Source organism: Leucopleurus acutus (assembly GCF_964270905.1).
Source record: "Leucopleurus acutus genome assembly, chromosome: 3".
In the NCBI taxonomy this organism is placed as follows: Eukaryota; Metazoa; Chordata; class Mammalia; order Artiodactyla; family Delphinidae; genus Leucopleurus; species Leucopleurus acutus.
Window position 1 is genome coordinate 120,849,987 of NC_139145.1, and position 26,039 is coordinate 120,876,025.

General features: G+C 37.9%; 3 protein-coding genes across 7 annotated transcripts in view; 2 read left to right on the top strand and 1 right to left on the bottom strand.

The window, feature by feature from the left end:
* Positions 1-9,379, bottom strand: part of RAD17 (RAD17 checkpoint clamp loader component) — a 31,068-nt gene extending 21,689 nt beyond the window's left edge. For 3 of the 4 annotated variants that reach the window (XM_082836076.1, XM_082836074.1, XM_082836077.1), the window contains exons 1-5: positions 8,908-9,053; positions 7,936-8,039; positions 5,781-6,038; positions 5,163-5,246; positions 3,345-3,501 (exon numbers count right to left, since the gene is read on the bottom strand). In XM_082836076.1, the coding sequence (XP_082692202.1) occupies positions 3,345-3,501; positions 5,163-5,246; positions 5,781-6,038; positions 7,936-8,039; positions 8,908-9,013 (709 nt within the window). In that variant the 5' untranslated portion in view covers positions 9,014-9,053. Of the gene's footprint in view, positions 1-3,344; positions 3,502-5,162; positions 5,247-5,780; positions 6,039-7,935; positions 8,040-8,907; positions 9,054-9,264 lie in introns of those variants that run through there. The other variant, XM_082836075.1, reaches the window with a different exon arrangement.
* Positions 9,380-9,532: 153 nt separating this feature from the next.
* Positions 9,533-24,826, top strand: AK6 (adenylate kinase 6; the record flags this gene model as incomplete). Of its 2 annotated transcripts, none has more annotated exons than XM_082836388.1 (5): positions 9,533-9,557; positions 11,776-11,868; positions 20,810-20,868; positions 20,977-21,122; positions 23,693-24,826. In XM_082836388.1, the coding sequence occupies 5 exons, from the start codon at positions 9,533-9,535 to the stop codon at positions 23,883-23,885; spliced, it is 516 nt and encodes a 171-aa protein (XP_082692514.1). In that variant the 3' UTR covers positions 23,886-24,826. The 2 variants fall into 2 exon arrangements, with proteins under 2 accessions (XP_082692514.1, XP_082692513.1); XM_082836387.1 differs by lacking the exon at positions 9,533-9,557 and adding an exon at positions 9,683-9,752.
* On the top strand, positions 11,772-13,869 carry TAF9 (TATA-box binding protein associated factor 9). Its single transcript, XM_082836386.1, has 2 exons — positions 11,772-11,868; positions 12,849-13,869. Exon 2 carries the CDS (start codon positions 12,866-12,868, stop codon positions 13,661-13,663), a length of 798 nt encoding a protein of 265 aa, XP_082692512.1. The 5' UTR covers positions 11,772-11,868; positions 12,849-12,865; the 3' UTR covers positions 13,664-13,869.
* Positions 24,827-26,039: the final 1,213 nt, after the last annotated feature.

A 26,039-nucleotide genomic window follows, 5' to 3' on the forward strand; every position in this document is an offset into this window, starting at 1 on the left:
CCTGTGCTCTGCAAGAGAAGCCACCGCAACGAGAAGCCCATGCACCACAACGAAGAGTAGCCCCCACTCTCCACAACTAGAGAAAGCCCATGCGCAGCAACAAAGACCCAATGCAGCCAAAAATAAAAAATAAATAAAATCAATAAATCTATTTAAAAAATAATAAGTTTTAATGACAAAAAGAGAATGACTGATTAGTGAATTTGGGAATAAGGGAAGAAATATTTTATACAGAAGACTGTAAATAAAGACTTCCTAACAGGATAGAGAGCCCAGAGATAAACCCACGCACATATGGTCACCTTATCTTTGATAAAGGAGGCAGAACTGTACAGTGGAGAAAGGACAGCCTCTTCAATAAGTGGTGCTGGGAAAACTGGACAGCTACATGTAAAAGAATGAAATTAGAACACTCCCTAACACCATACACAAAAATAAGCTCAAAATGGATTGAAGACCTAAATGTAAGGCCAGAAACTATCAAAATCTTAGAGGAAAACATAGGCAGAACACTCTATGACATAAATCACAGCAAGATCCTTTTTGACCCACCTCCTAGAGAAATGGAAATAAAAACAAAAATAAACAAATGGGACCTAATGAAACTTCAAAGCTTTTGCACAGCAAAGGAAACCATAAACAAGACCAAAAGACAACCCTCGGAATGGGAGAAAATATTTGCAAATGAAGCAACTGACAAAGGATTAATCTCCAAAATTTACAAGCAGCTCATGCAGCTCAATAACAAAAAAACAAACAACCCAATCCAAAAATGGGCAGAAGACCTAAATAGACATTTCTCCAAAGAAGATATACAGACTGCCAACAAACACATGAAAGATTGCTCAACTTCATTAATCATTAGAGAAATGCAAATCAAAACTACAATGAGATATCATCTCACTCACACCAGTCAGAATGGCCATCATCAAAAAATCTAGAAATAGTAAATGCTGGAGAGGGTGTGGAGAAAAGGGAACACTCTTGCACTGCTGGTGGGAATGTGAATTGGTACAGCCACTATGGAGAACAGTATGGAGGTTCCTTAAAAAACTACAAGTAGAACTACCATATGACCCAGCAATACCACTACTGGGCATATACCCTGAGAAAACCATAATTCAGAAAGAGTCATGTACCAAAATGTTCATTGCAGCTCTATTTACAATAGCCCAGAAATGAAAACAACCTAAGTGTCCATCATCGGATGAATGGATAAAGAAGATGTGGCACATACATACAATGGAATATTACTCAGCCATAAAAAGAAACGAAATTGAGCTATTTGTAATGAGGTGGATAGACCTAGAGTCTGTCATACAGAGTGAAGTAAGTCAGAAAGAGAAAGACAAATACCATATGCTAACACATATATATGGAATTTAAGAAAAAAAAAATGTCATGAAGAACCTAGGGGTAAGACAGGAATAAAGACACAGACCTACTAGAGAACGACTTGAGGATATGGGGAGGGGGAAGGGTAAAAAAAAAAAAAAAAAAACAAGACTTCCTAGGGACTTCCCTGGTGGTCCAGTGGTTAAGAATCTGCCTTCCAATGCAGCAGACATGGGTTCAATCCCTGGTCAGGGAACTAAGATCCCACATGCCGCGGGGCAACTAAGCCCGCACGCTGCAACTACTGAGCCCACGTGCCACAATTAGAGAAACCTGTGCACTGCAATAAAGACCCAACGCAGCCAAAAAAAAAAAAACCCGACTTCCAAGATTGTCAAAAGTAATGTTACTGTTAGAAAGCAGTAAAATTTCCAAGAGTATGGGATACTATGAGTATAAGGGTATTGTAAAGCCAGCAGGTCTGGGGAAGGGCCCAGGGAGCCAGACGGAACCCCCGCCAAAGTGGCTGATGCAACCAACACCTGACATTGCCACACCACTCGGCCTGGTCTTCCCGCTCCCCGAGGGGCGGAACCAACGGCTCTGAGGCTGATGCAACCGACACCTGACATTGCCACAGCACCCGAGAGATTACCAAAAAAGGGCTGCTTCACACAGCAAGCACCTCCCCTGCGTCCACCCCTATAAATTTTGTTCGTGCCCACACCCAGGCGCGACTTCTCTGGCCCCTTTCTCTCGGACTAGTGAACCTCGCCCAGGAGCATTCCCAAATAAAGCTTGTTTAAGCTCTCCTCCGTTTTTGGTGCCGTACCTTACAGGTATGCATACTAAAGATACAGTACGCACAGAGAATATTAAAGAAGAGCCTGAAGAAAGAATTTTGAGGAATACTGCACATTAGAATATAATCATCCTTCTACAGAACCCCTTGCACTTCAAAATGGCCTAGAAGATTTGGATACCCCTAGCTTAGTTACCTAAAGCAGCAGTAAGACAGATATGAAAGTTAAAAATGATCGTGCTGGAGTTTATGAGCATATATGTGAAGTTATATCATACTACGTCTTTAAATTGATACTATCATTATTTTTGGATGTTTGTCTTAACGCCCCTTTTCGAATTCCAAAGACCATCTTTGCCTTATACTTTGATTTGATTCTAAGAGGTCTGATCTAAACTCTTGTTTGGAGGCAAGTTACTTTAATATATTTTAAGGCTTGATTTACACTTAAACAAAGAGTTCATTTATACAGCCAGAGCCTGGGAAAAAAGTACATAAATAATGCAAACTGATTAGCTTGTTATCTAACAAAACAGTTAAAACATTTAATCCTTAAAAACATCCCACTCTCCTTTGCTGGAGGGACCCTTCCTTCTCCTAAAATTACTTCTCTCTGAACCTAGGAAGTATGTGAGAAAATGCACACATATAGTTTCATCTGATTGCTACTCTGACTTTGTGAAGCAGTTGGTAGTGGGCAAATGCCAGTCTAGTGTAGAGGTGGCAATATATACCTTCCTCTCAAAAACATATACCCTGGGACTTCCCTGGTGGCACAGTGGTTAACAATCCACCTGCCAATGCAGGGGACATGGGTTTGAGCCCTGGTCCAGGAAGATCCCACATGCCACGGAGCACCTAAGCCCGTGTGCCACAACTACTGAAGCCCGCGTGCCACAACTACTGAAGCCCGCATGCCTAGAGCGCGTGCTCTGCAACAAGATAAGCCACCGCAGTGAGAAGCCCATGCATGGCAACGAAGAGTAGCCCCTGCTTGCTGCAACTAGAGAAAGCCCGCGCACGGCAACGAAGACCCAATGCAGCCAAAAATAAATAAATAAATTTAAAAAACAAACAAACAAACAAAAGAACCCATATACCCAATAGGATCTTAGAAATCTTAAAGATATAGATGGGGGGCTTGTTACAAACCTCCTGTAAACCAGACTTTCCCCAGTATTTCCACTACCTTCAGAGTAAACCTTACCAGGGTTAAATATCTCCTTGAAATCATCTTTTTGGAATTGTGGTAAAACTGGATTAATCCACTCTTGTACTTGAATACCATGCTCCTTTGATAGTATTTTTATAGTTGTTGTTTTTCCACATCCAGGGGGTCCTGTTATTAATAAAATAGATCCACCCTAAAACCAAATATAAACATGAATAAAAAATCAAAATCATTGGAATGCTAGAATATTATGTATGAATATTCTTTTTAAATATTTATTACCTCTACAGATATTTACTGAATGTCAGGTATAAGCAGACTAAATTTCACGATGCTAGCTGGAATAAACCAGCTTTAGATAAGAGAATCTTATTTCCTGAACTTCTAAGCATAGTTTCTGATAATTCCTCAATTCTTGCATTATGTTCCTCCCAAGGACTACTCAGTAGCCAAATTAAAACAATTTCAGCTAGATTAAAGAGGTAATGTCTAAAACAAGTATTTTTAGGGGTTACCTGAACTCATAAAATTCAATCTTAATACAGACCTCTCTTTGGATTATATACTTCAATATTATATAAGTATAATATTCTTATGGAAAAACCTCAGTTTAGATATCAGATTCTTTAAGAAATGTATATTAAGGGCTTCCCTGGTGGCATAGTGGTTCAGAGTCCGCCTGCCGATGCAGGGGACACGGGTTCATGCCCCGGTCCAGGAAGATCCCACATGCCGCGGAGCGGCTAGGCCCATGAGCCATGGCCGCTGGGCCTGCGCGTCCAGAGCCTGTGCTCCGCAACGGGAGAGGCCACAACAGTGAGAGGACCGCGTACCGCAAAAATAAAAAAAAAAAAGAAATGTTATTAAGAAACATATTACCAGGAACAGGACTCTAAAGACAGACTAGAGGATGCAGCTCCCAGTAACATTCCCTCATTCAGTAAATCTGATAAAAAAAAGTTAAAACTGAAAAATTATCAGGGGAAGATGCCCTACGTATAATGGTGGGCTGCAATCCTTGCTCATTTGTTTACTTCTATTAACTACAGTAAATAAGGGCCTGTATACTTGGACCTAGAGAAGAGCCAGTTACACTTTAATTTTATTATTTATTTATTTATTTTTTGGTCATGCTGTGCAGCGAAGGTGAAGGCAACTGTTCTAGATTTTAAAAGCCCTAAGAGATAGAACAATCAAATGTAATGGGTGGTCCTTGATTAGATACTGGTTGTAACAAACCAGATATAAAAGACAACTGGAAAAATGTGAATATGAACAGAGCATTAGATAACATTAGAGAATTAAATGCCAAACATTTATAATTTACATTATAATACTCATGGGTGAAAATGATGAGTATTTTTACAGGTACATGAATATTCACTTACTATTCTATTTTTTCTTTATGTTTCAAGAATCTCAAAATTTAAAAAGTTTAAAAAGAGAGAGAGAGAATATTCTAGCTTGGGAGCCAAGGGTAATTATGGAATTAGGAAGTGAAAGAAAAAACATAAGCGTAGGATGAATGACTATTTTAGGTTATATTTAATACAAAAACTAATATGTAATTTGCCTGCTTGCTTTAGTGTGAGATAATCTGATATGCTAAATATATTAGCCCCCTAATGGTTTACTATGCTTTATATATAAGAGGGAAAAAGAGGTACAAGTCAAGGGGAAAACGCAAAGTCTCTTGAGTCTTTTAATGACGAAGAAGTAGTAAGGTCAGACAGCTTTCTACTGCAGGTGATCTGGACTTATGAGAAAGTCAACATGAAAGTTTTTAACTTCTTATAACCAACCAGAGAAACATTTGAGGCCAAATATTTTTAAACACATTTCTTATTTAGTTACCTGTTTGCGCTGCCTTTCTAAGACTTCAGCTTTTAACCAGGTTTCAACTTCTTCAATTTTCTTTTTATGCACAGCAAGTTCATGCTAAAATTTTCAAGTTTAAAATAAAACATTTTAACTCAAAATTTTTTGATACATCAGCACAGGTTAATCTACATATTTTTAATGAAAAAAACTAGAAACAAGTAACATGATATAGTAATAAAAAGGTCCTTTTGATTATACTTAATTCAATTCTTTATACTGATATGGAAAATTCTATTCTTAAACTGACCCCAATATATGAAAATTTGAGGCACATATGCAATTATAAAATATTTTAAAATCCTGTTATACATTTTGGGAAGGGAATAAATAGGGAAGGATATTACATTTAGCAAAAAATTAAATGGATCAAGTCTATGTTGGGGGTTAAATTAAATCGAAGACAAATAACCAATGGTATACCTTCTGAATAACTGTTGGGAAAATTTGAGACTTGGAATATAAAAAACCTAGAAATTATTATTTTTTTTCTAATTCATTTAGGCAGAAAGATTTTTATGAATATCTGAAAATGCGCATCCCTCTCCTTCCTGAAAGTAAATTACGTAGACTTGTTTGTATGTCATTTATTACCTGCGTTTCTGGTTTGTATTTATCCACCCATGGTTCATTTTCTGACAGATATTCTTTTGAATTTTCTAGACCATAAATCTGCTTTGAGGAAGATAGGTTTCCTCTTTTTCTAGCTGGAAATTTGCTACTTTCTATTGTGGAAGGCACCTTTTTTCTTCTAAGGCTTGAGTTATTCACACCTAATGATGTGGCAGTAATAGTAGAGATGCTTGTAGTCTCTGAAAAATCATCAAATGATGAGTCTACCCAGTTTGTTATCTGAAAAAAAGAAACCATGTAAACACTATTACATTTTTTTTGCATCTATTCCCTATATAACTAAACGACTCTATTAAAAAAATTCTTATACTTGTAACATTTAAAATAAAAATCTCACAAATTAGCTCTTTAAATAAAATTGACTCTGTATTAGTTATTTTTCTACTTTACAATAAGCATAGATGTATACTTATCTACTTGACCATGGTAATGATGGATGTCATATAAATGAATATAGAATACAAACTTAATTCTTTTTATTAATTATAATCTTCCCAGAATAAAGATTAGACTGATACTTTAAAAACTCATTTGTAGCTCTGAAACACAAATACTAAAATTACCTACCAAAAAAAGAAGTAAAACAGAATAAAGAAAAAAAGGCATTATTTTAACCATGTAGAGCAGTAAGAAAAGTAACACTTCTGCCTTGACCAGGTTAATACATTCACAAACTAAGAACCATTTTATACATTCAAATAATCCCTACCGGCTTTAAGATATGTGAAGATAGGTCTAAGAATACTGACACTATGAATAGTTTGTAATTATGACTTGATTATATTTTTCTTCAGTTCATGAAGCAACTAATATGTTTATGAAAGGGAGGCAGGCTTTCCAGGGAGGGTTATTTGTCAGATTTGTTTAGGAAAACGAGTACTAGTTTAATAGAGCAGGAAAATCAGTGAGTTCTATTTCATGGTCTTCTAGTCTATAGAAACTATTAACCCCTCTACGTTTCCCTCCAACACTTCCTTTTCTTTAAAATCCTTTGTAAGAATACACACAGAGAAATGTCAAATTAAGCAATTTTAACCTAAAAATATTTGAGCATTAAAAAGCGTTCTTTTTTTAATAATTAGAATTTTAAAAGTGGACTTTTTCTTAACATTCCAACAGTATAAATCTAAAAAAATCTAGCTTAGTACCTGACTTTTGTAATTCCCTGCCTGGCTAACAAGATTATATTTTCCTTGAAGAATACTCAGCCATAGTTGTGAACCATTTATTTGACAATGCTCCTTTCTGGGAGACAAACAAAACAAAAAACAGAGGTTGGAGCTGAAAGCAGGCTCAGGAGAAGCAATACTTTCAAGTATTTTATGAATGTGAAATCAAACTTCATTCCTCTTATAAACAGAATCTAGAATTATGATCAGCAGTGGGTAAAGAAATGAAGACTTTTTGGAAAAAAAATTTTAGTCATAGTTACCCAATTTATTTCCTCCTCTTTAAAAAGACTATTACTAGTACTACAATTTTGGCCCCTTTCCTCTATTTTTAAGAGTACATAAAAATATTAGTAGTAGTAAAACTCTTGATAGCAATTCTGATCTAGTGATTCCAATCTCCATGTTACTTATACATTTTACAGTTTTCTTATGTAAACATGGATTTCCATTTACTTTTTAAAAAAAGAGGAAGAGGAAGAGAAACAGCAAAGTTAAATAATTCACTTAGAGTAAGAGAAAAATCAGATCCACCACTAGGAAAACAGCTAACTTTCAGTACACTGTCTGATACCCATCCTACCCACCCGCTAGCCTTGTTGAAAACTGGCACATTGAACCACCTAATTTCTAAGAAGCAGGGCTTGTTGTTAAGCTATAAAACCAACTACAGCTCATGTATTTCCTTTTCTTCTATCGCTCTTTCATTCAAGAGTTTTCAGCCTTTTCTTTGTGACCAGGATTGTAAATAAACATTTTTTCAAAATTAAGGTTGTGTTTTCAGTGTACAGTTGTTTCACAATTTATTTTTGAACTTTTTAGATCACTAATTACAACAAATACTGGGCACCATTACTCTCATAGCAGTAATAAGTCATTGGGAACACATATAAAAATTTATAACTCCTTTTGGGCAGTTATCACATGGCCATTTTAGTGTATCATACCTTTGTGGAAGATGCCTTTGGTCTAAGAAAAGTTTTTGACATTATAAACTTTAATAGTTCCCATCCGTAGTATACAACCTGTAGTACATTAAAGTATAATTCACCTAGGGGAAAAAAAGAAAAAAAATCTCAAATTAAGAAAAACTGTAAAACAGAAATAATGAATATATATTGATAAAAATCAACGACATGATAAAGTTAAGGCTCAAGAACTAGTGAAAGAGAACACAGCAAACATACATGCAGCAAGAAATCAAAATACTAAAATAAATTTTACTTTTAATGACTATAACTGTCAAATTATCTGTGGTGATGTAACGTTTTTCCTACAAACTCAATAATGTATTAGAGAAAACAGAAAAACTACACATTTGTGAACCTATCTTTTGTCATTAAGAAAAATTAAACAATTTTATTTGTGTAGTTTTCATACTGAAAATTAAAATTCCCCACATTTCAAATTATAAAATTTCAAAAAATTTTCCAAAATTTCAAAAATAATAACAGAAAAAGCACCATACAATGAATTCAGACTTATCACTTACTTTGGACAAAGACTTTATATCTTACAGTAGACTTTTTCTATAACTGTTGTTATCTGAATACGTTATTATGAAATTTTTTGGCAACACTGCTTTCTGACTTTCATAGTTCTTCAATGTTTATACAAACTAGTGAACTCACCAATTTTAAGTTAGCCAGAAGGAAAGTTTTTTAAGGTCTACAAACCTGTAAGCTGAGCTTTATAGTTTGGAGTCACACATAATTTATGTGTAAATACTTCCACACACTAGAAAACAAATCATACACACACACACACACAAATTGTTCACGACTAGAGAAGTTTTTGCTTTGCGGTTTCAAAGAGATACATAGGTGGAAAACACAGAGTTGGCAGCTCGAAATAAAAAACGCAGACTGTTGTTATAGTCAGGACTCTAGTCGCTCTTTGAAAGCAAGACTGACAGTTACCTCCTTGAAAAAGCAGGCAATTGTCCTTGATGGTACCAGGTTTCTGAAATGAGACGTCAGAGACAGAAGAGAACCTGAAGAGTATTTCTAGCAAACCCACCACCATCCTACACACTGCACTGGGGATACTAAGCTCACATATTCGTCCAACGTAATACTGCTAGTCAAGGTAAAGCCGAGATGAGCTCGCGTGCCCCGGCTCCAGGCCAGAGCTCAGCACCCCGACCCGTCTCATCCCCAGATGGGATGGGCAGGTCGGGAGGAGGAGCCATCAGAGTCTGGGAAGGCGAGAAGGCAGAGATGGACTCGCGTCTCTACGACATATATACACCGCAGCCCCAGCCGCGGCAGCCTTACCTTCCGGTAGCTGCATCCCCTCATGGGCCGAGAGGAGCGGTGGAGCCCAGGCTCAGCTCCAGGTGCAAGGGAAGCCACCCAGCCCTAGCCCGGCTCAGCGCGGAACCCTCTTGGAGGTCCCGCCTCCCGGGGACCTTCCAGGTCGGTCGGCGCTTCCGCGACACAGCCCGAAAGGCGGGGCCTCCTAAGGAGCTACTGTCTTAGGCATCCAGCGCATTGCCTGACCGGAAGCGCCGACCCGACGTGTGCTCGTACTTCGGACACTGCGATGGAAGCGTGTCATAGAAAGCCAGGTAACCAATGGTGGGTGACGAGGCGGCGGAGGTGGGTCGCGAGCGACACTCCAGGCCTCGAGTACCCCGGCGCCACTGGCGCTTGCCGTTACCCTCCCCTTCCGGCCCCTCCCTGTAGCGTGTAGGGCGCTTGTGCGGAGGCGTCGGGAGCCAGTGCGGCGAGGACCATGTTGCTTCCGAACATCCTGCTCACCGGTCAGGGGGCGCACTAGGGGTTGTGGTGGGCGGCGGGGCTGGCGCGGGGCGCGGAGTGCCCTGGGGCCTGGAAAGCCCGAAGTGGGGTCGCTTAGCGTTCTATTGCGAGGCTCGGCGAGGGTCGCGTGGAGTTGTAGTTGTCAGGGCCTGTACCCCCCGCCCTCGCGACGGTTTTGCACGAGGCTGGGGGAAGGGGACGACGGACGTTAATTCTTTTGCTCAGAGGTTGGCTACTCGGTGAGGCGGAGAGAGGTAGATAATATACAGTTCCCTTTTTTGGCAAGCTGCCTAATCTTTCGTAATCAGATTTTTGTCTGTAAAATGGCTGTTGCTTCTTTACTTGGCGGGGTGTCTGCGTGGTTAGCGAGATAAGGTAAGGCAGTATTTGGCCCTTAGTAGATCCGTTAATGGTGGATGTTTTAGTCCTTAGGTCCCTAGGGCCGTCTCTTATTTTCCCTTTGTATCTGAGAGATTTCGATGAAGGGGTTCGGATGTTTGCGGTGTGGGGTGATAAATTTGCTGTATACGCTTGCGGAGTTAGCATCAGGGGCTTTTTCTTTGTGTTTTAAGAAGTAAAAGATGCTCATCTACTGAGCATCTCTGGTCGTTCCTCGTAGAGATGCTGTAAAATTCCCGGGCTGATCGTGGGTTTTTTTCTGGGTCTTTGGATCCATACTCAGGGCGCTTGTTACCTGTGAGGGGTAGTAAAATGCCGCACAACGACTTTAAAAAATATTTCTGGTCGTTTAACTCTGAAAATGTTTACTAAATTGTAGTATTTAATAGCACCATAGGGCATTCCTGGAAAAATCTAATGGGTGTAGATGCTGTTGCAGCACAATAAAATTTGAGGCGCTGTTTGTGGATCAAAGCCAAGTTTTATCCTTTAACAAAACGTAAGCATATTGGCAGCGCACAAGTCCTGTCTGTGTCTGAGAGTAGCAGATTAACCTCAACAGGTTACTATTTAGCCTTTAAGCGTCCTTAAGGGGAAGATTTTACAATATCTGATTTGTTTGGGTCAGACAGTGTCTTGGTTTTTTAATATTAAGCCATATCGTCAAAAGTCTAAATGTGAGCGTTTTATTGAAAACATGGTGAGTTGAGGATTCAGACTTGGTGTATTATAGTGGACTGGAGGTAAAAATGTTATTGCCCTTATAGGTAGACTTGACTTATTCCTTCCTTTTTTTTTTTTTTTTTTTTTTTTGCGTTACGCGGGCCTCTCACTGTTGTGGCCTCTCCCGTTACGGAGCACAGGCTCCGGACGCGCAGGCTCAGCGGCCATGGCTCACGGGCCTAGCCGACTCTCAACCACTGCGCCACCAGGGAAGCCCAATTCCTTTTATCTTTAATTATAATGATCAGGTTTTGTAATTTCAGTGGCGTTAGTTCAAGTTGAAAATTAAGTGTTTGATTATTTATCTTGAAACAATAAATAAAAAGGGAAGGTGAAGAACAATGTATAGTATGCCCATTTATGTAGAAGGAAATATATGGTGTGTGTATGTATGTATGCACGCAATGTGTGTATATGTACACGTGTAGTATGCTACCATATATTTGTATATATATGGATGTATACACAAACATGTATATGACTTCTTTGGAGAGATACATAAGAAAGTGGTTTACACTGGTTGTCTCTAGGGAAGAGTATAGTGGATATTCTTTCATACTGCTTAACTTTTTTCCATGAACAATTTAATTTTTTTAAATTAAAGCAAATAAATGATGGCAGTTTATTTGAGGTAGCTAGTTTTATTCTGGGAATTTCCATGGTGGTGGCAGACAGTCTGTAATTGTCATTAGATTCTCCCAAGCCCCACTCCTGGTGAAATCAGATACACTGGGTGAAATTCTGATATTCAGCAGGCTTTGGGTAGTTTTGATTAGATTATGGTGTGTGTAATTTTATATAGGATTGCTAATTAGGAAACTTTTCAGTTGTTAAGAAGGCAGATTAGAGGCTAAAGTCTAATAAGTATTCATGAACAGTATTTTTCTGTGGCTTGTCTTGCAGGTACACCAGGGGTTGGAAAAACCACGCTAGGCAAAGAACTTGCATCAAGATCAGGACTGAAATACGTTAATGTGGGTGATTTAGCACGAGAAGGTAAGGGGCACTTTGGTGTTAGATTTGTTTAAAAAAGTGAAAGGAATAATGGAGTATTAGTACTGTACTTGTGAGAAGGTACAAAAAGCAGAGAAAAATTGCCATGAAGGAATTAATGCTCTGTTGGGGGCCCATAGAAATAGAACATATTGTCTCATGCTGTGTCCTAGTTATTTTGACCACTACATCCCCTCTGCAGTTGGCTAGCAGTTCTTGTGGACAGTAATAAGTGGGATAGCTTCCAGGAAGATTAGACTTAGGACAGTTTGAATATGAGGAAGAGGGAGAGTATTTTTGAGTTGGGCAAACACGTAAAGGTCAGGGTGGTGCTAAGCATATATATCTATGGAGACAGTGAGTATATGAGCTCACTGGAAGGACATGATTTTGAACTCAGGCAGTAGGACATGGCTGTCCTATGGTCTTTTCCTAGATTAGTTTATAGGTGCATGCCTGTAAGCAACTGCACGTTTTTTGTTGTTTTTTTTTTTGCGGTACGCGGGCCTCTCACTGTTGTGGCCTCTCCCGTTGCGGAGCACAGTGTGTGCAGGCTCAGCGGCCATGGCTCACGGGCCCAGCCGCTCCGCGGCATGTGGGATCTTCCCGGACCGGGACACAAACTTGTGTCCCCTGCATCAGCAGGCGGACTCTCAACCACTGCGCCACCAGGGAAGCCCCAACTGCACATATTTTAAAATGATGTATGTTTTTGGTTATTTTACCCTGTTTTTCCCCAATCTTTTATCACTCCCTTATTTGTGTCTTCATCTTTTTATATTCTCTAATGGGTAGAAAATAAATTTAAGTGAAGGGAACTTTAAATGTGCCTCATTAAAATTAAAAAGATTTAGCATATTTTTTAATTTATATTTTTAAAAATTTAACATGTATTTTAAAATTTTAAAGTTCCTGACAGTTGCTACTAAAGTAACTATTTCAGGTTTGATCTAATGTACATATTTTTTTCAAATGATCTAAAGTCTGATCACCGGATATCATGGAGTCTGGCAAGATGGCTTCTCCCAAGAGCATGCCGAAAGATGCACAGATGATGGCACAAATCCTGAAGGATATGGGGATTACAGAATATGAACCAAGAGTTATAAATCAGATGTTGGAGTTTGCCTTCCGATATGTGACCACAATTCTAGATGATGCAAAAATTTATTCAAGTCATGCTAAGAAGGCTACTGTTGATGCAGATGATGTGCGATTGGCCATCCAGTGTCGTGCTGACCAGTCTTTTACCTCTCCTCCCCCAAGAGATTTTTTATTAGATATTGCAAGGCAAAGGAATCAAACCCCTTTGCCATTAATCAAGCCATATTCAGGTCCTAGATTGCCACCTGATAGATATTGCTTGACTGCTCCAAATTATAGACTTAAATCCTTACAAAAAAAGGCATCTACTTCTGCGGGAAGAATAACAGTTCCACGGTTAAGTGTTGGTTCAGTTACTAGCAGACCAAGTACTCCCACGCTTGGCACACCAACCCCACAAACCATGTCTGTTTCAACTAAAGTAGGGACTCCAGTGTCCCTCACAGGGCAAAGGTTCACAGTACAGATGCCCACTTCACAATCCCCAGCTGTAAAAGCATCAATTCCTGCAACATCAGCAGTTCAGAATGTTCTAATTAATCCATCACTAATTGGGTCCAAAAATATTCTTATTACCACTAACATGGTGTCATCACAGAATACTGCCAGTGAAGCATCAAATGCATTGAAAAGAAAACGTGAAGATGATGATGATGATGATGACGATGATGATGATGACTATGATAATTTGTAATTTAGCCTTGATGCATGTAACATGTATACTTGGTTTTGAATCCATTGTACTGAGATTAAACATGCATGCTAGATGTTTCCATGTTGTGTTTTAGAAAAATAGTATTGAATGAGTAAATATGGTTACCATACTTTTCAATTGAAATATTGTGTTGGATTTTCTTTAATAGGATTAGTAATGGTTTTTCATCAGCCTTTAAGTGTAAAAATAAAGTTGTAATTCATTCGATTGTTGGTACTTTGGCAATAATGTTTTTACATTTTTAGATGCAATTTTCTGCCTCATTATCACCAACAGAAATAACAGTTGCAAAAGCTTGAAGTTGTTGCCGTCTGTTCCTTACCAATAGTCACTTCTAGTGTCTTCACGTGTTTAGGTTATAGCATGATCTCTGGTGTGTAAGTCACTCTTACGGGCCATTCTTTCAGATTGCTGAAGTATACCATGTCTGTTTTTTAGAGAGACCACTTGGTCAGGATTTTTATTTATAGCGAATCCTCATCCATTTAGATTTATCTTTCTCAATTGCCAGACTTCTTCCTAGGTCCCATTTTTCTATCCCTTTGGATATATTTAAGGACCCTTGGTGTGGCTCCCAGTATCTTACCACTTAAAAATTTTTGAAGTTTTAGGGCTTCCCTGGTGGCACAGTGGTTGAGAGTCTGCCTGCTAATGCAGGGGACACAGGTTCAAGCCCCGGTCTGGGAAGATCCCACATGCCGCGGAACAACTGGGCCTGTGAGCCACAACTACTGAGCCTGCGTGTCTGGAGCCTGTGCTCCGCAAAAAGAGAGGCCGCCCCCACTTGCCACAACTAGAGAAAGCCCTCGCACAGAAACGAAGACCCAACACAGCAAAAATAATTAATTAATAAACTCCTACCCCAACATCTTTAAAAAAAATTTTTTTTTGAAGTTTTTTCCCATTATTCCTTTTTGCAGGTCAATTTTTGTGCATCTTTGCTTGTCATATTCTTGATACTATAAGCTAGTATCATGCTTATATTTTTAATCCAGGTTTGGCATTCAAATTATAGTTAATAAAACTTAGGTCTTTATTTACTACTGTGCATAGCTTGACATTCTCCATTTTATACCTATATGAAATCTGGTTTTGTTCCTTTGCCTGTTGAACTTTACTGATTTTGACAAGTGATTTCAGAGTCACATACGTCAGTCAATTTCAGTCATGTCTTCCAGTTCTCATCTCACCCACTCAATATTTCTAAACTTAATGAAATTACTATATAATCTGTTGTGAATAGCACTGAGAGCAACAGTAACACCAGACCAGGGATATTCCACTGTGAGACACTCCTTTTCCTCTTCACTGAGTCTCCTTGTACTCAAAAGATGTGTGTACACTTGATGGTGCATGGTCCTGACCATCCTCTTTGTATTTTATTGAGATTATTTCATGAGAATCTGCCTTAAAGGAAAAGTGGAGCTTTTTTTCCCTCCCATTATGCCAGATAAAGGATTTCTGATCTGATTTGACATGTGTTAGATGAGGTGCTTTATAGTGATTTCAAAATGTACCAGATTTTTTCCCTCCGATGCCATCTGAGTGTATCTGAAAATCTTAGTAGGAAATAGTCTGAGAAATTCAGCCTCCTCATTTTTTCCAAATGGTAATATGTTGTAAGGGAAACCATGCAACCTTCTGTAAAGCAGTGTGGTTCTCAACAGGGGGTGATTTTTGCCCTCCAGGGGACATTTGGCACCTTCTGAGATATTGTGGTAGTCATAACTGGAGTGGGGGGTTGCTACTGACCTCTGATGGGTAGAGTAGGGATTCTGCTGAACATCCTACAACTCACAGGACAGCCCTGCACCCCCACAACAGAATTATCAAGCTCAAAAGGTCAGTAGTATTTCAGGTTTAGAAACCCTGCTATAAGTAAGGAGACAAAAAACAAAACTGGTTTTAAACAAATGTGTCTAAATGGAGTTTATTGCCATCCTAGTAGTCATGTTGAATGGCTGTATTATTTGTAAGAGACCTTCTTTATGACATTTAGAACTAAAGCAGGAAAAATTAGGTGGGGAATTAAGCTTAATAAAACTATGGAGAGTCCTGAATGTGGAGTGACTAAGAATGCTTTTCTTACCGCTGTTCTTCCAGTCTCGCATTCCTCACTTGATGTCCTTTCCCACATGCAATCATTTAATTAAACTTCTACCAGCATCCTTAATTTTCCTGCCACCAGTTTTATCAGTCTTCAGCCTCTATGCCTAACCCCAGGATGCTCATATGTCTAGACATTGGATGCATTTCAAATATCTGGCCCTCAACAGTTAAAATCTTGATGTGTTTCTAAGGCAGGGGTTGGCAAGCTGCAGCTGTTTTTGTAGGAGCCACTAGCTAGATAAGGCTGCAAATCCTGAAGTATTTATTGTCTGGCCCTTTACAGAAGAAGTTTGCCATTCCCGCTCTAACCTATGTGTATCGCATTTTTTTCCCTCACCTGAATCAACTACCACTGGAAGCCTTTGAAACTAACTTCTCCGTTGTCCTCTCTCCAACACTGCTCTCCCAATCTTTTCATCTGATTCTCTCCTTCCCACCATATATACCTCTTTCCCCTGTGAACTCATTGCAGCCATCTTGTAATCCTGCCCCTCCCTCTGGTAATTTCATTGACTCAGGACTAGTTAGTCCTTTTTACTTATAACTCTTAAATTTATTATTAAACCTTAGCCCAACATCTAGACATCTACAAGATTTAACCATCTGGATGGTTCCCACATATTTCCAAATTAATGTTTAAAAAGCACATGTTCTGAAGTCATCCCTGACTGCTTGCCCATTCCTGATTCCTGTCACCCACACATTAAAAACGCATTTACACACTACACAGATGCACTTGTCTCCTAATCTTGATAGTTTAAAAAATCCCTTTGATACCCCTATCCCATTCCTAAGACCATTAACGCTGTGTCCCTTTGGTACCGCTATAGCATTCTCAAGACCATTCGTGCTGAATCTCTTCTTCAGTATCTCTTCCCTCCCTCTTCTGTACACCATCATTATGTCCTTTAAAAAGGGGGTGGGCGGGGAGAGGGGATGAAATTACTTGAACTTTTTAATGATAAAGGCCACTCACCTTAATGAAGTAATGAACTGGCCACAGTTTACCTTCAGCCCTTCCCTGCAGCCACTATGCCCTATGTCCTCTTAAGTCTACCCACAGTGCACTATTGTTCTTCAAACGCATGGGGAGTCTTCCATCTCCATGTCCTTATACATGCTATTCCCTTTACCTGTACATGCCCTTCCTCATCTGTCTTATAAAGAGTTCCTTAAAAGGCCCTACTCGAATGCCGCATCTTTTGGTGCTAACTTCTCTTGGCAGAATTCATTGCTCTCTGTATAAAAGGCCAGGTATCAAAGCTCCCAATCCTTCTAAACCAATTAACTTCTTATACTAATTGCATTAGTATAGATGCAAAATAGATGACTAGCATCCCTATATGGTTAGCTTTAAAGAACGGCTTTCACGTGAGTGTATAAATGATAGGATGGCAGTTAAAGGAAAGGTCATGTTTTTATAGCTTGACTAATGACAGCTTGGAAGGTCTTTTTAAGGTAAGAAGGTCATTTTAAGCCTTTTAACCGGCTCCACAATCAATTTTTTTCTGCAAGTAATTTATCTAAGTAAATCATAAAACTTTGTTTAGGAAACTGATTTAATTTTCTAAGTTTCGATAATTTGATGAAATCAAGCTTTTTTTTCCTCTTTGCCATATGAAGATCCACTGTATAGACAATTATAAATGTGACTACCAGTTGAAGTTTCTAAAGTAGCACAAATTTTTCCTCTTTTTGGAAATTTGAAACAAAGTTTAGAATTCATCTCTCTCCATTCCTTGGAGTACAGGTTATAATTATCACCTAAAATTCTGCAGTAGCTTTTATATGGTATCCATGCTTCTTCTGGACTTGCTTCCTTCCAACTCCACACAGAAATCAAAATGATTTTTAAAAATTTGAAATTAATCATGTCATTTCATGCTTAAAATGCTTTAATGATTTTCCTTTGCTTTGGGATAAAGTCTAAACAACTCAGTGCAGCCTTCAAGGTCTTTTTTTTTAAATTTAATTAATTAATTTTTTTTTTGGCTGTGTTGGGTCTTCATTGCTGCGTGCCAGCTTTCTCTAGCTGCGGTGAGCGGGGGCTACTCTTAGTTGCGGTGCGTGGGCTTCTCATTGCTGGGGCTTCTCTTTGTTGTGGAGCACGGGCTGTAGGCTTGCGGGCTTCAGTAGTTCTGGCACTCCGGCTCAGTAGTTGTGGCTCGCGGGCTGAAGAGCGCAGGCTCAGTAATTGTGGCGTACGGGCTTAGTTGCTCCACGGCATGTGGATCTTCCCAGACCAGGGCTCAAACCCGTGTTCCCTGCATTGGCAGGCGGACTCTTATCCACTGCGCCACCAGGGAAGTCCCTCAAGGCCCTTTTTAATCTGGCCTTAATCCCTCTGACCCCTTATCACTTATTTTCTAACTATTCTGAAAGACTTTTCCTCCCTTGAAAGGCTTGCCCTCCTTAGTCTCTCTGCCTTTGAATATCTTGTTTTCTCTGTTAAGAATCGTCTTACCTACCTTTTTTTCCTGAGCTAACTGCTTCAAGTTTCCACTTAGAAGTTACCTGCTTCAGGAAGCCTCCTCTAATATCCCAAGTTTATGTTCCTAACCTAAAAGGTCCCCATGTTATTGCTCCCAGAGCACCATGATCCACAGCATTAAATATTACAATTTCCAGGTTACTTGTCTGTCATCTCCCATTTTATTGTCAACTCTTCGAGGGAAGGACTGAGTTGGTCTTCTTGTTCAATTTGTTCACTATTATATCTTCCTTACCTCTGTAATTACTGGTACATGGTGTTTGATAAATGTTTTTTGAAATGAATGTTGGAAAGCTTGGATTACACTATTTTATTAATATGTATTCACATGACTTAAGAAATCCTGCATTTCAGCATTGCAGTATATAAAGACTTTAATTCTAAAAGTTAATACTGCTATAGTTGTCTGTGTTTTAGACAGCATATATTTTTAAAGATTTAACTAGTCTGGATTTAAAATATGAAGGAACATTTATCTACTCCAGATTCCCACATAGTACAAAATCAGCTGTAGGTATTCTTAGATTTTGTGGCATTGTAAAAAAAAAAAATATATATATATATATATATAACACACACATACATAGTATTGTAAAAATAACAGAAATTTAACAACCTGATATTTTACTTACTTAAGTTTAATTACATAATATTTTAGCAAGTTAGTAAACAAGATTTAACTAATTCGCTATTGTTGAACATTTTAAAGCATCTTTTTAAATTTTTTTCTGGTTTGAAATTCAATGGTCGAAAGAAATCTCTGAACGGGTATAACGTTTTACTTTTAAAAATTATTCGTTTCCAGAGTCAGTTTACTAAATGCATGTATAACTAATATAACAGGTATAAAAAGCCTCATTTAAATTTTCATCTCTTTAGTAGCTGGGAAAGTACAGTATTTTTTCATGTATTGTTTACTAATTATCTTTTCCATCCTGTGTGAATTTTTTTCTTATTCTTTCTTAAGCTACTTATTGTTATTTTGAATTTAATGTATTTATATAATCTACATTTCAGTCCTTTGTCCTAGTATTTCTCCCTGCCATTTTTCTTTTTTTAATTATATTATTTTTCATCGAACAGAGATTTAACGTTTTATATGTTTCAATCAATTATTTTATTTTTTTCCACAAACTCAAATGTATCATGCGTTTGTAGGTTTAATTTTCCATTAGTTATCTTTGGAATTAAGAAATTAGCTCTTGGGGCTTCCTTGGTGGCGCAGTGGTTGGGGGTCCGCCTGCCGATGCAGGGGACGCAGGTTCGTGCCCCGGCCCGGAAGGATCCCGCATGCCGTGGAGCGGCTGGGCCCGTGAGCCATGGCCGCTGGGCCTGCGCGTCCAGAGCCTGTGCTCCTCAATGGGAGAGGCCACAACAGTGAGAGGCCTGCGTACCGGAAAAAAAAAAAAAGAAAGAAAGAAATTAAAAAAAAGAAATTAGCTCTTTAATTCAGCTAGGGTTTGTGGTGTAAAGTAAGGGTTTAGATTAGTTTCTATATTGTTAACCAGTTTTCCGCATACAGTTTAACTGTCTTTCCGCAAGACAGTTTAACTTCTTAGCTGGTAAGAGTTTCTGGTAACTGAACTGTAACCCAAGAAGTCAGAGGCCACACTAGGATGCTAGAGAAATGGTTCATGTGCCCAGAATCAGCCCACAGACCCTCCAGGAAGACAGTTAAAACTGCCTTTGTGCCTTCCACAAACCCTCAGGACCACCCCTTCGTCACTTCAGAACTCACGCTCCTTTGAAGCTCATTTCAACCTGTGCCAAACTATTAAGGGGAAAGAGGTGGGAAGACTATAGAATGCTCTTCGAGATGGCTAGAAGAATGATCTAAGCCTGGCTTAGAGTATATACCTCCTAGGGATTCAGGGTGAGGGTGGGATTGGTATGTCTCACCTCCTTAAGACACACTTCCTTTGAAAGGAAGCTTTAATTTGTTGAAAAATTCTTATGTTAGATTTAAATCTGCCTTCTTTATGCCTGCCCCCATCATTCTTGTTTTACCTTCTGAAATAAGATATTCAACCCTTGGCTTTTGGGGATGCTGGAATTCTAGAAGTGAAGGAGCATCTGGGTACTGACTCTCCTTCCCCAAACGCCATGAAGATGTGACCTTAGTGACAAAGGGTTCATTTCTGGAATCAAGAACCTGCTGTTCCTTTTAATAAGTTTCATATCCTTGGCCTAATAAATTTGGAACTTAATCTCCTGTTAATGTGTGTACGAGTGTTTGTATCCATGTGTCCCCTCTTCGCACCAATCTGTAGCTCACTGAAACTAGTTCTCTTCTACTAATAGCCCCACAAATTCTGAAGTTGGCTATTATTCATTCTTTTTCAGGTATTTTGTTATCCAAGTTTCCTTCTAGACAAAATTCTAATTTATCAATACTGCTCTTTATATTTGCTGTCCATATGACATCTATTGTATTAGTGCCCTCCCTTGTCTCTAAGAATAATTGAAAATTACTGAAAGTTACTTAGAAAATACTACTTTAATATGCCAATGTAAATCTCTTTTAGGGCAGTTATATGATGGCTATGATGAAGAGTATGATTGTCCCATTTTAGATGAAGACAGAGTAAGTACAATCTTTTTTATACAGTATACATTTAAAATTTATAGGAAAGTTGACCTCAGTTTTTTTAAAGAGTATTCATCTTTTTTTTTTTCCTCCCCTTTCTTACAGGTAGTTGATGAGTTAGAAAACCAAATGAGTGAAGGTGGAGTTATTGTTGATTACCATGGTTGTGATTTCTTCCCTGAACGCTGGTTTCATATAGTATTTGTGCTGAAAACAGATAACAGTGTTTTGTACAACAGACTTGAAACTAGGTGAGGAAGGAAGAAGACTGAATCCTTAAAGTATTATGTAAACTTTTACTCAGATTCCTGAAGTTGGCCAACATGAACATCATAAAAGGTTCTATTTGAAAACGTGACTACTTTATTTTGGTCTTATTATAAACCAAGTCTGTACGGTACCAACATTCTGAACCTAACGGAAAAAGGTGCATTCGTAAAACGCAAGCAGTAGTTTCTGAGTAAATGAATACCTCAACTGACAGTCTGATTCAGTAAAATGTACTATATATCAACCCTACTTAGTGATGCTTTTTCCTTAATGTAAAACTTTTATAGGAAAACAGCCAAACCAATAACATACTCTTTGCTATGGAATGAACATTACCCACTCAAATCATCCTCACAACAGAAATGGGAAAGCTTATGAAAAGCTAAAGATAAATGAACATTTTACAACCTTTAACAAGATAAATTAACATTTCACAATATATTTGAGTTCATCCCTTCAGGAGAGCATCAGACTTAATCCAGAATAACCAGAAAAGCAAAATTTTATGGAAGACATTTTCCCACTGTCTTTTGATTCAAACTGTGGAAAAGAGGATATTTTACAGGAATTTAGAAAGCAGTCTCCAGAAGGAAAACTCCAGAAGTTTGCCTAACTTCAGGTTCAGAATTTGTGGTTCTCACTGACTATAGTCAGCTCTGACTAAGCACCATTGGATGGGATACTCGCAAATTCTTGCACAAAAAAGTATAGTGGCAAATACATAGGGAAAGTTAGGTTGGGGCTGTACCTAAAACTTTCATCATCTTTCTTTAGTCAGGGAAAAGCCATTAAAAATATTTGAACAGAGCAGTAATAGAGACAATACGGTACATATGTGTTTTCTAAAAGACCATTTAACATTTTTATTAAAAATTACTATTTTATGTAAATAACTAAAGACTAAAGTATGAAAAAACTATGAGAAAGTAGTCTTGTTTTAACCGTTGAAAAAACTTACAAAGTTAATCACCTTAAAAAAAGCTTTATTGAGATAAATTCACATACCATGTGAATTGTACACCCATTTGAAGTGTACAATTAAGTGGTTTTGAGTATATTCACAGTTATATATCCATTACTATAACTAATTTTTAAAAATGTTCATCACCCCTCCCCCACCAAAAAACCCATACCCATTGGCAGTCACTCCCCATTTCCCCTCAGTCCCTAGCCCTAAGCAACCAGTAATTTACCTTCTATCTCTGTGGATTTGCCTGTTGGACTTTTTATATAAATGAAATCATACAAAATGTGATCTTTTGTGTCTGGCTTCTCTTACTTAGCATAACGTTTTCAAGGTTCATCTGTGTTATGGCATGTACCAGTACTTCATTTTTATTGCCAAATAATATTCCATTATATGGATATACCATATTTTATTTATCCAGTTATCAGATTATAGACATTTGGATTGTTTGCAATTTTTGGCAATTACGAATAATGCTGCCATGAACATTCATGCACGTGTTTTTGTGTGAACATTACATGTTCATTCATTTATCTTGGGTATTGAATTTCTTTAGGAATAGGATTGCTAGGTCATATGTTAACTATGTAACCTTTTGGGGAACTGTCAGACCATTTTCCAGAGTGGCTGCACCACTTTACATTCCCAAGAGTAGTGTATGAAGCCGCCAGTATTTTCACATCCTTGTTATCTTTTTGATTGTAGCCATCCTAGTGGATGTGAAGTAGTATTGCATTGTGGTTTTCATTTGCATTTCCTTGATGGCTAATGATGTTGAGCATCTTTTTATGTGCTTATTGGCCATTTGTATATCTTTTTTGGAGAAATATCTATTCGGATCTTTTGCCCAATTTTTAATTTGGTTATTTGTCCTTTATTAAGTTACAAGAGTTCTTTACGTATTTTAGATGTAAGTCCCTTATCAGATATAAGATTTGCAGAAATTTTCTCCCATTCTGTGGGTTTTTTCATAAAGTTAATCATCTTTTAAGTACCTCAATTTAATTTTGATTGTTACAAAGTTTAACTAATTTGAGTTTGAATTTTCCTTATCTTTTTTCACTAGCTAATGAGTTGGCTAATTTACATCCGCATAAAGATTATATAATTTTTTCAATGTCTTTGGAATTGGTAAAGTACAGATACATCTGTGTGATCAAGTACCCAATCAGTATATGCTATTCCTTATCATATGCATTTTATTTTATTATATGCCATCTATTTGTTTTATGTGTCTATATCTTAACTCCTTAACTCTTTTGAAATTTAGGACCATAGCTATAGACTATTTATCTCATAGCTTGGCATCTGGCTTGAGGTGGGTAGATGCTTGCTAATTGAGTGGCTGACAGATTGTAGGGAAAAAAGTCTCAGACAAAGCTAAACTTTGGTCCTCAGTTTAACCCTCTCTCGTCAAAGAAGTCTCTCATAGTCACAGAAGCCAATCTGTTTTCTCTAGGTAAAGAGCCTACAAGAAGTATTTTTGCGTGATTTTTCATGTGTTCAAAAGTGTCCAGTTTCTAGTCTGTTCCTAAAACTCCAGGTAATGCCATTCAGTTTGTTTATCTTCTCTTTGCCTTCTAGGGGTTATAATCAGAAGAAACTAAAAGACAATATTCAGTGTGAAATTTTTCAAGTTCTTTATGAAGAAGCCTTGGGATCCTACAAGGAAGAAATAGTGCATCAGTTGCCGAGCAATAAACCAGAAGATCTAGAAGATAATATCAATCAGATATTGAAATGGATAGAGCAGTGGGTCAAAGATCATAGCTCTTGACTTAACAAGAATGCCACTTTACAATCACTCTTGATACCTCTCTGCTGACATCATATAAATTGTTCAATTATCAGTATCAGTACAACTTTCTTATTGAAATTGTGCTGTTGGACTCATAGGTGGATAGTATAAAGGTTTATGTTTAGTTTTTTTTCTCCATGAGAAAGCTAAACAATCTCAAGTATAATGAATAGTATTATTAAGGATTGAGAGTTAAAACTGTAATTGTTTAATGCTTCAGTTGCTAAAGAATAAATCTGATCAAATGGTTGGATATCTTTTATTACAGAAGAAACTGAAGATGATCTCTTAAAATAAAACTTAGACTAAAGATAAAGCATCAGTCTTCCATTTTTATTTCTTTCTTTAAATTAAAAAAATGGAAGTGGTAATACTTGCACTTTGTATAAAATTCAAAAGGTATGAAAGTGTATACAGATGGCGCCCAATTTACAGTGGTTCAACTTAGGATTTTTCGACTTTACTATGGTGCAAAAGTGATACGTGTTCACTAGAAACCGTACTTTGAATTTTGATCTTTTCCTGGGCTAGCAACGTGCAGCACAATACCTGTGACGCTGTGCAGCAGCAGGGAGCCGCAGCTCCCAGTCAGCCAGGTGGTCGTGAGAGTAAACAACTGATACACACAACCATTCTGTTTTTCACTTTCAGTATAGTAGTCAAATTACAAGAGATAGTTAATCCTTTATTATAAAATAGGCTTTATGTTAAGATGATTTTGCCCAGTTGTAAGTTGATGAAAGTATTCTGAGCATGTTTAAGGTAGGCTAGGCTGGGGACCTCCCTGGTGGTCCAGTCGTTAGGACTCGACGCTTCTACTGCAGGAGGTGCAGGTTCCATCCCTGGTCTCGGAACTAAGATCCCACATGCTGGGCGGCGCAGCCAAAAATAAAATTTTTAAAGTAGGCTGGGCTAAGCTGTGATGTTTGGCAGGTCAGGTGTATTGAACGCATTTTTGACTTAGGATATTTTCAACTTATAATGTGTTTATCGGGAAGTAACCCCGTTGTAAGTCAAGGAAGATGTATACTGGAAAGGTAGGTTTCCCTTCCAGGCCACCCTGTTCTTCAGTCACCACTAGATTCCCTCCCTTAAGGAAATAATGTTACTCATTTCCTGTGTATCTTTTCAGAGATTTTATGCCTGCAAAGCATGTGTGTGTGTGTACTTTTTTTTTTAAGCATATGGTAGCATACCATGCAAACTTCTGTAATTTCTTTTTCATTTAATATATTTTGGATATTATACCATCTTAGAACATACAGACCTTCCAATTCTTCATTCACTTTATTAAGGTATAATTCACATATCATAAAATTCAGCATTTTAAAGTGTCCATTTTTAAAATTGTATTCACAAGATTGTGCAACTATCTCATGCTGTAACACTTTCATCACCCCACCCAAAAGACATCCCATACCTATTAGCAGTCACTTCCCATTCTTCCCTTCTAGCCCCTTGCTATCACTAATCTACTTTGTTGCTATAGATTTGCATATTCTGGACATTTTATATAAATGGAATCATACAATATGTCATCTTTTGTGTCTGGCTTCTTTCAATTAGCATAGTGTTTTCAAGATCATCCATGTTGAAGCTTTACAAATACCTCGTTCCTTTATATGGCTGAATAATATTCCACTGTATGGCTATTCCACATCTTGTTTAGCCATTCCATCAGTGGCAGAGTTGGGTTGCCTCCACTTTGGGTATTATGAATTATGAACATTTGTGTTCAAGTTTTTGTGTGGATGTATGTTTTCAACTCTTGGATATAGCTAAGAAGCAAACTGCTGGGTCATATTGCAACTGAGTTTAACATTTTGAGGAAATGCCAAACTTTTCCAGAGTGGTTGCACTACTTTATATTCTTACCATCCATGTATTAGGGATCTAATTTCTCCATATCCTTGACAACACTTGCTACTGTTCATCTAATAGCCATCCTATAGATGTACAGTCATATTTCATTTTGGTTTTGATTTACATTTCTCTAATGATTAATGCTGTTGAGCATCTTTGCATTGTTTGAGTCCCTTATTGATGGACATTTAGGTGTCCAGCTTTTTACTATTGCAAATGGTGCAAGAATAATAAGAAAGAATAGCATAGGGAACTATATTCAATATCTTG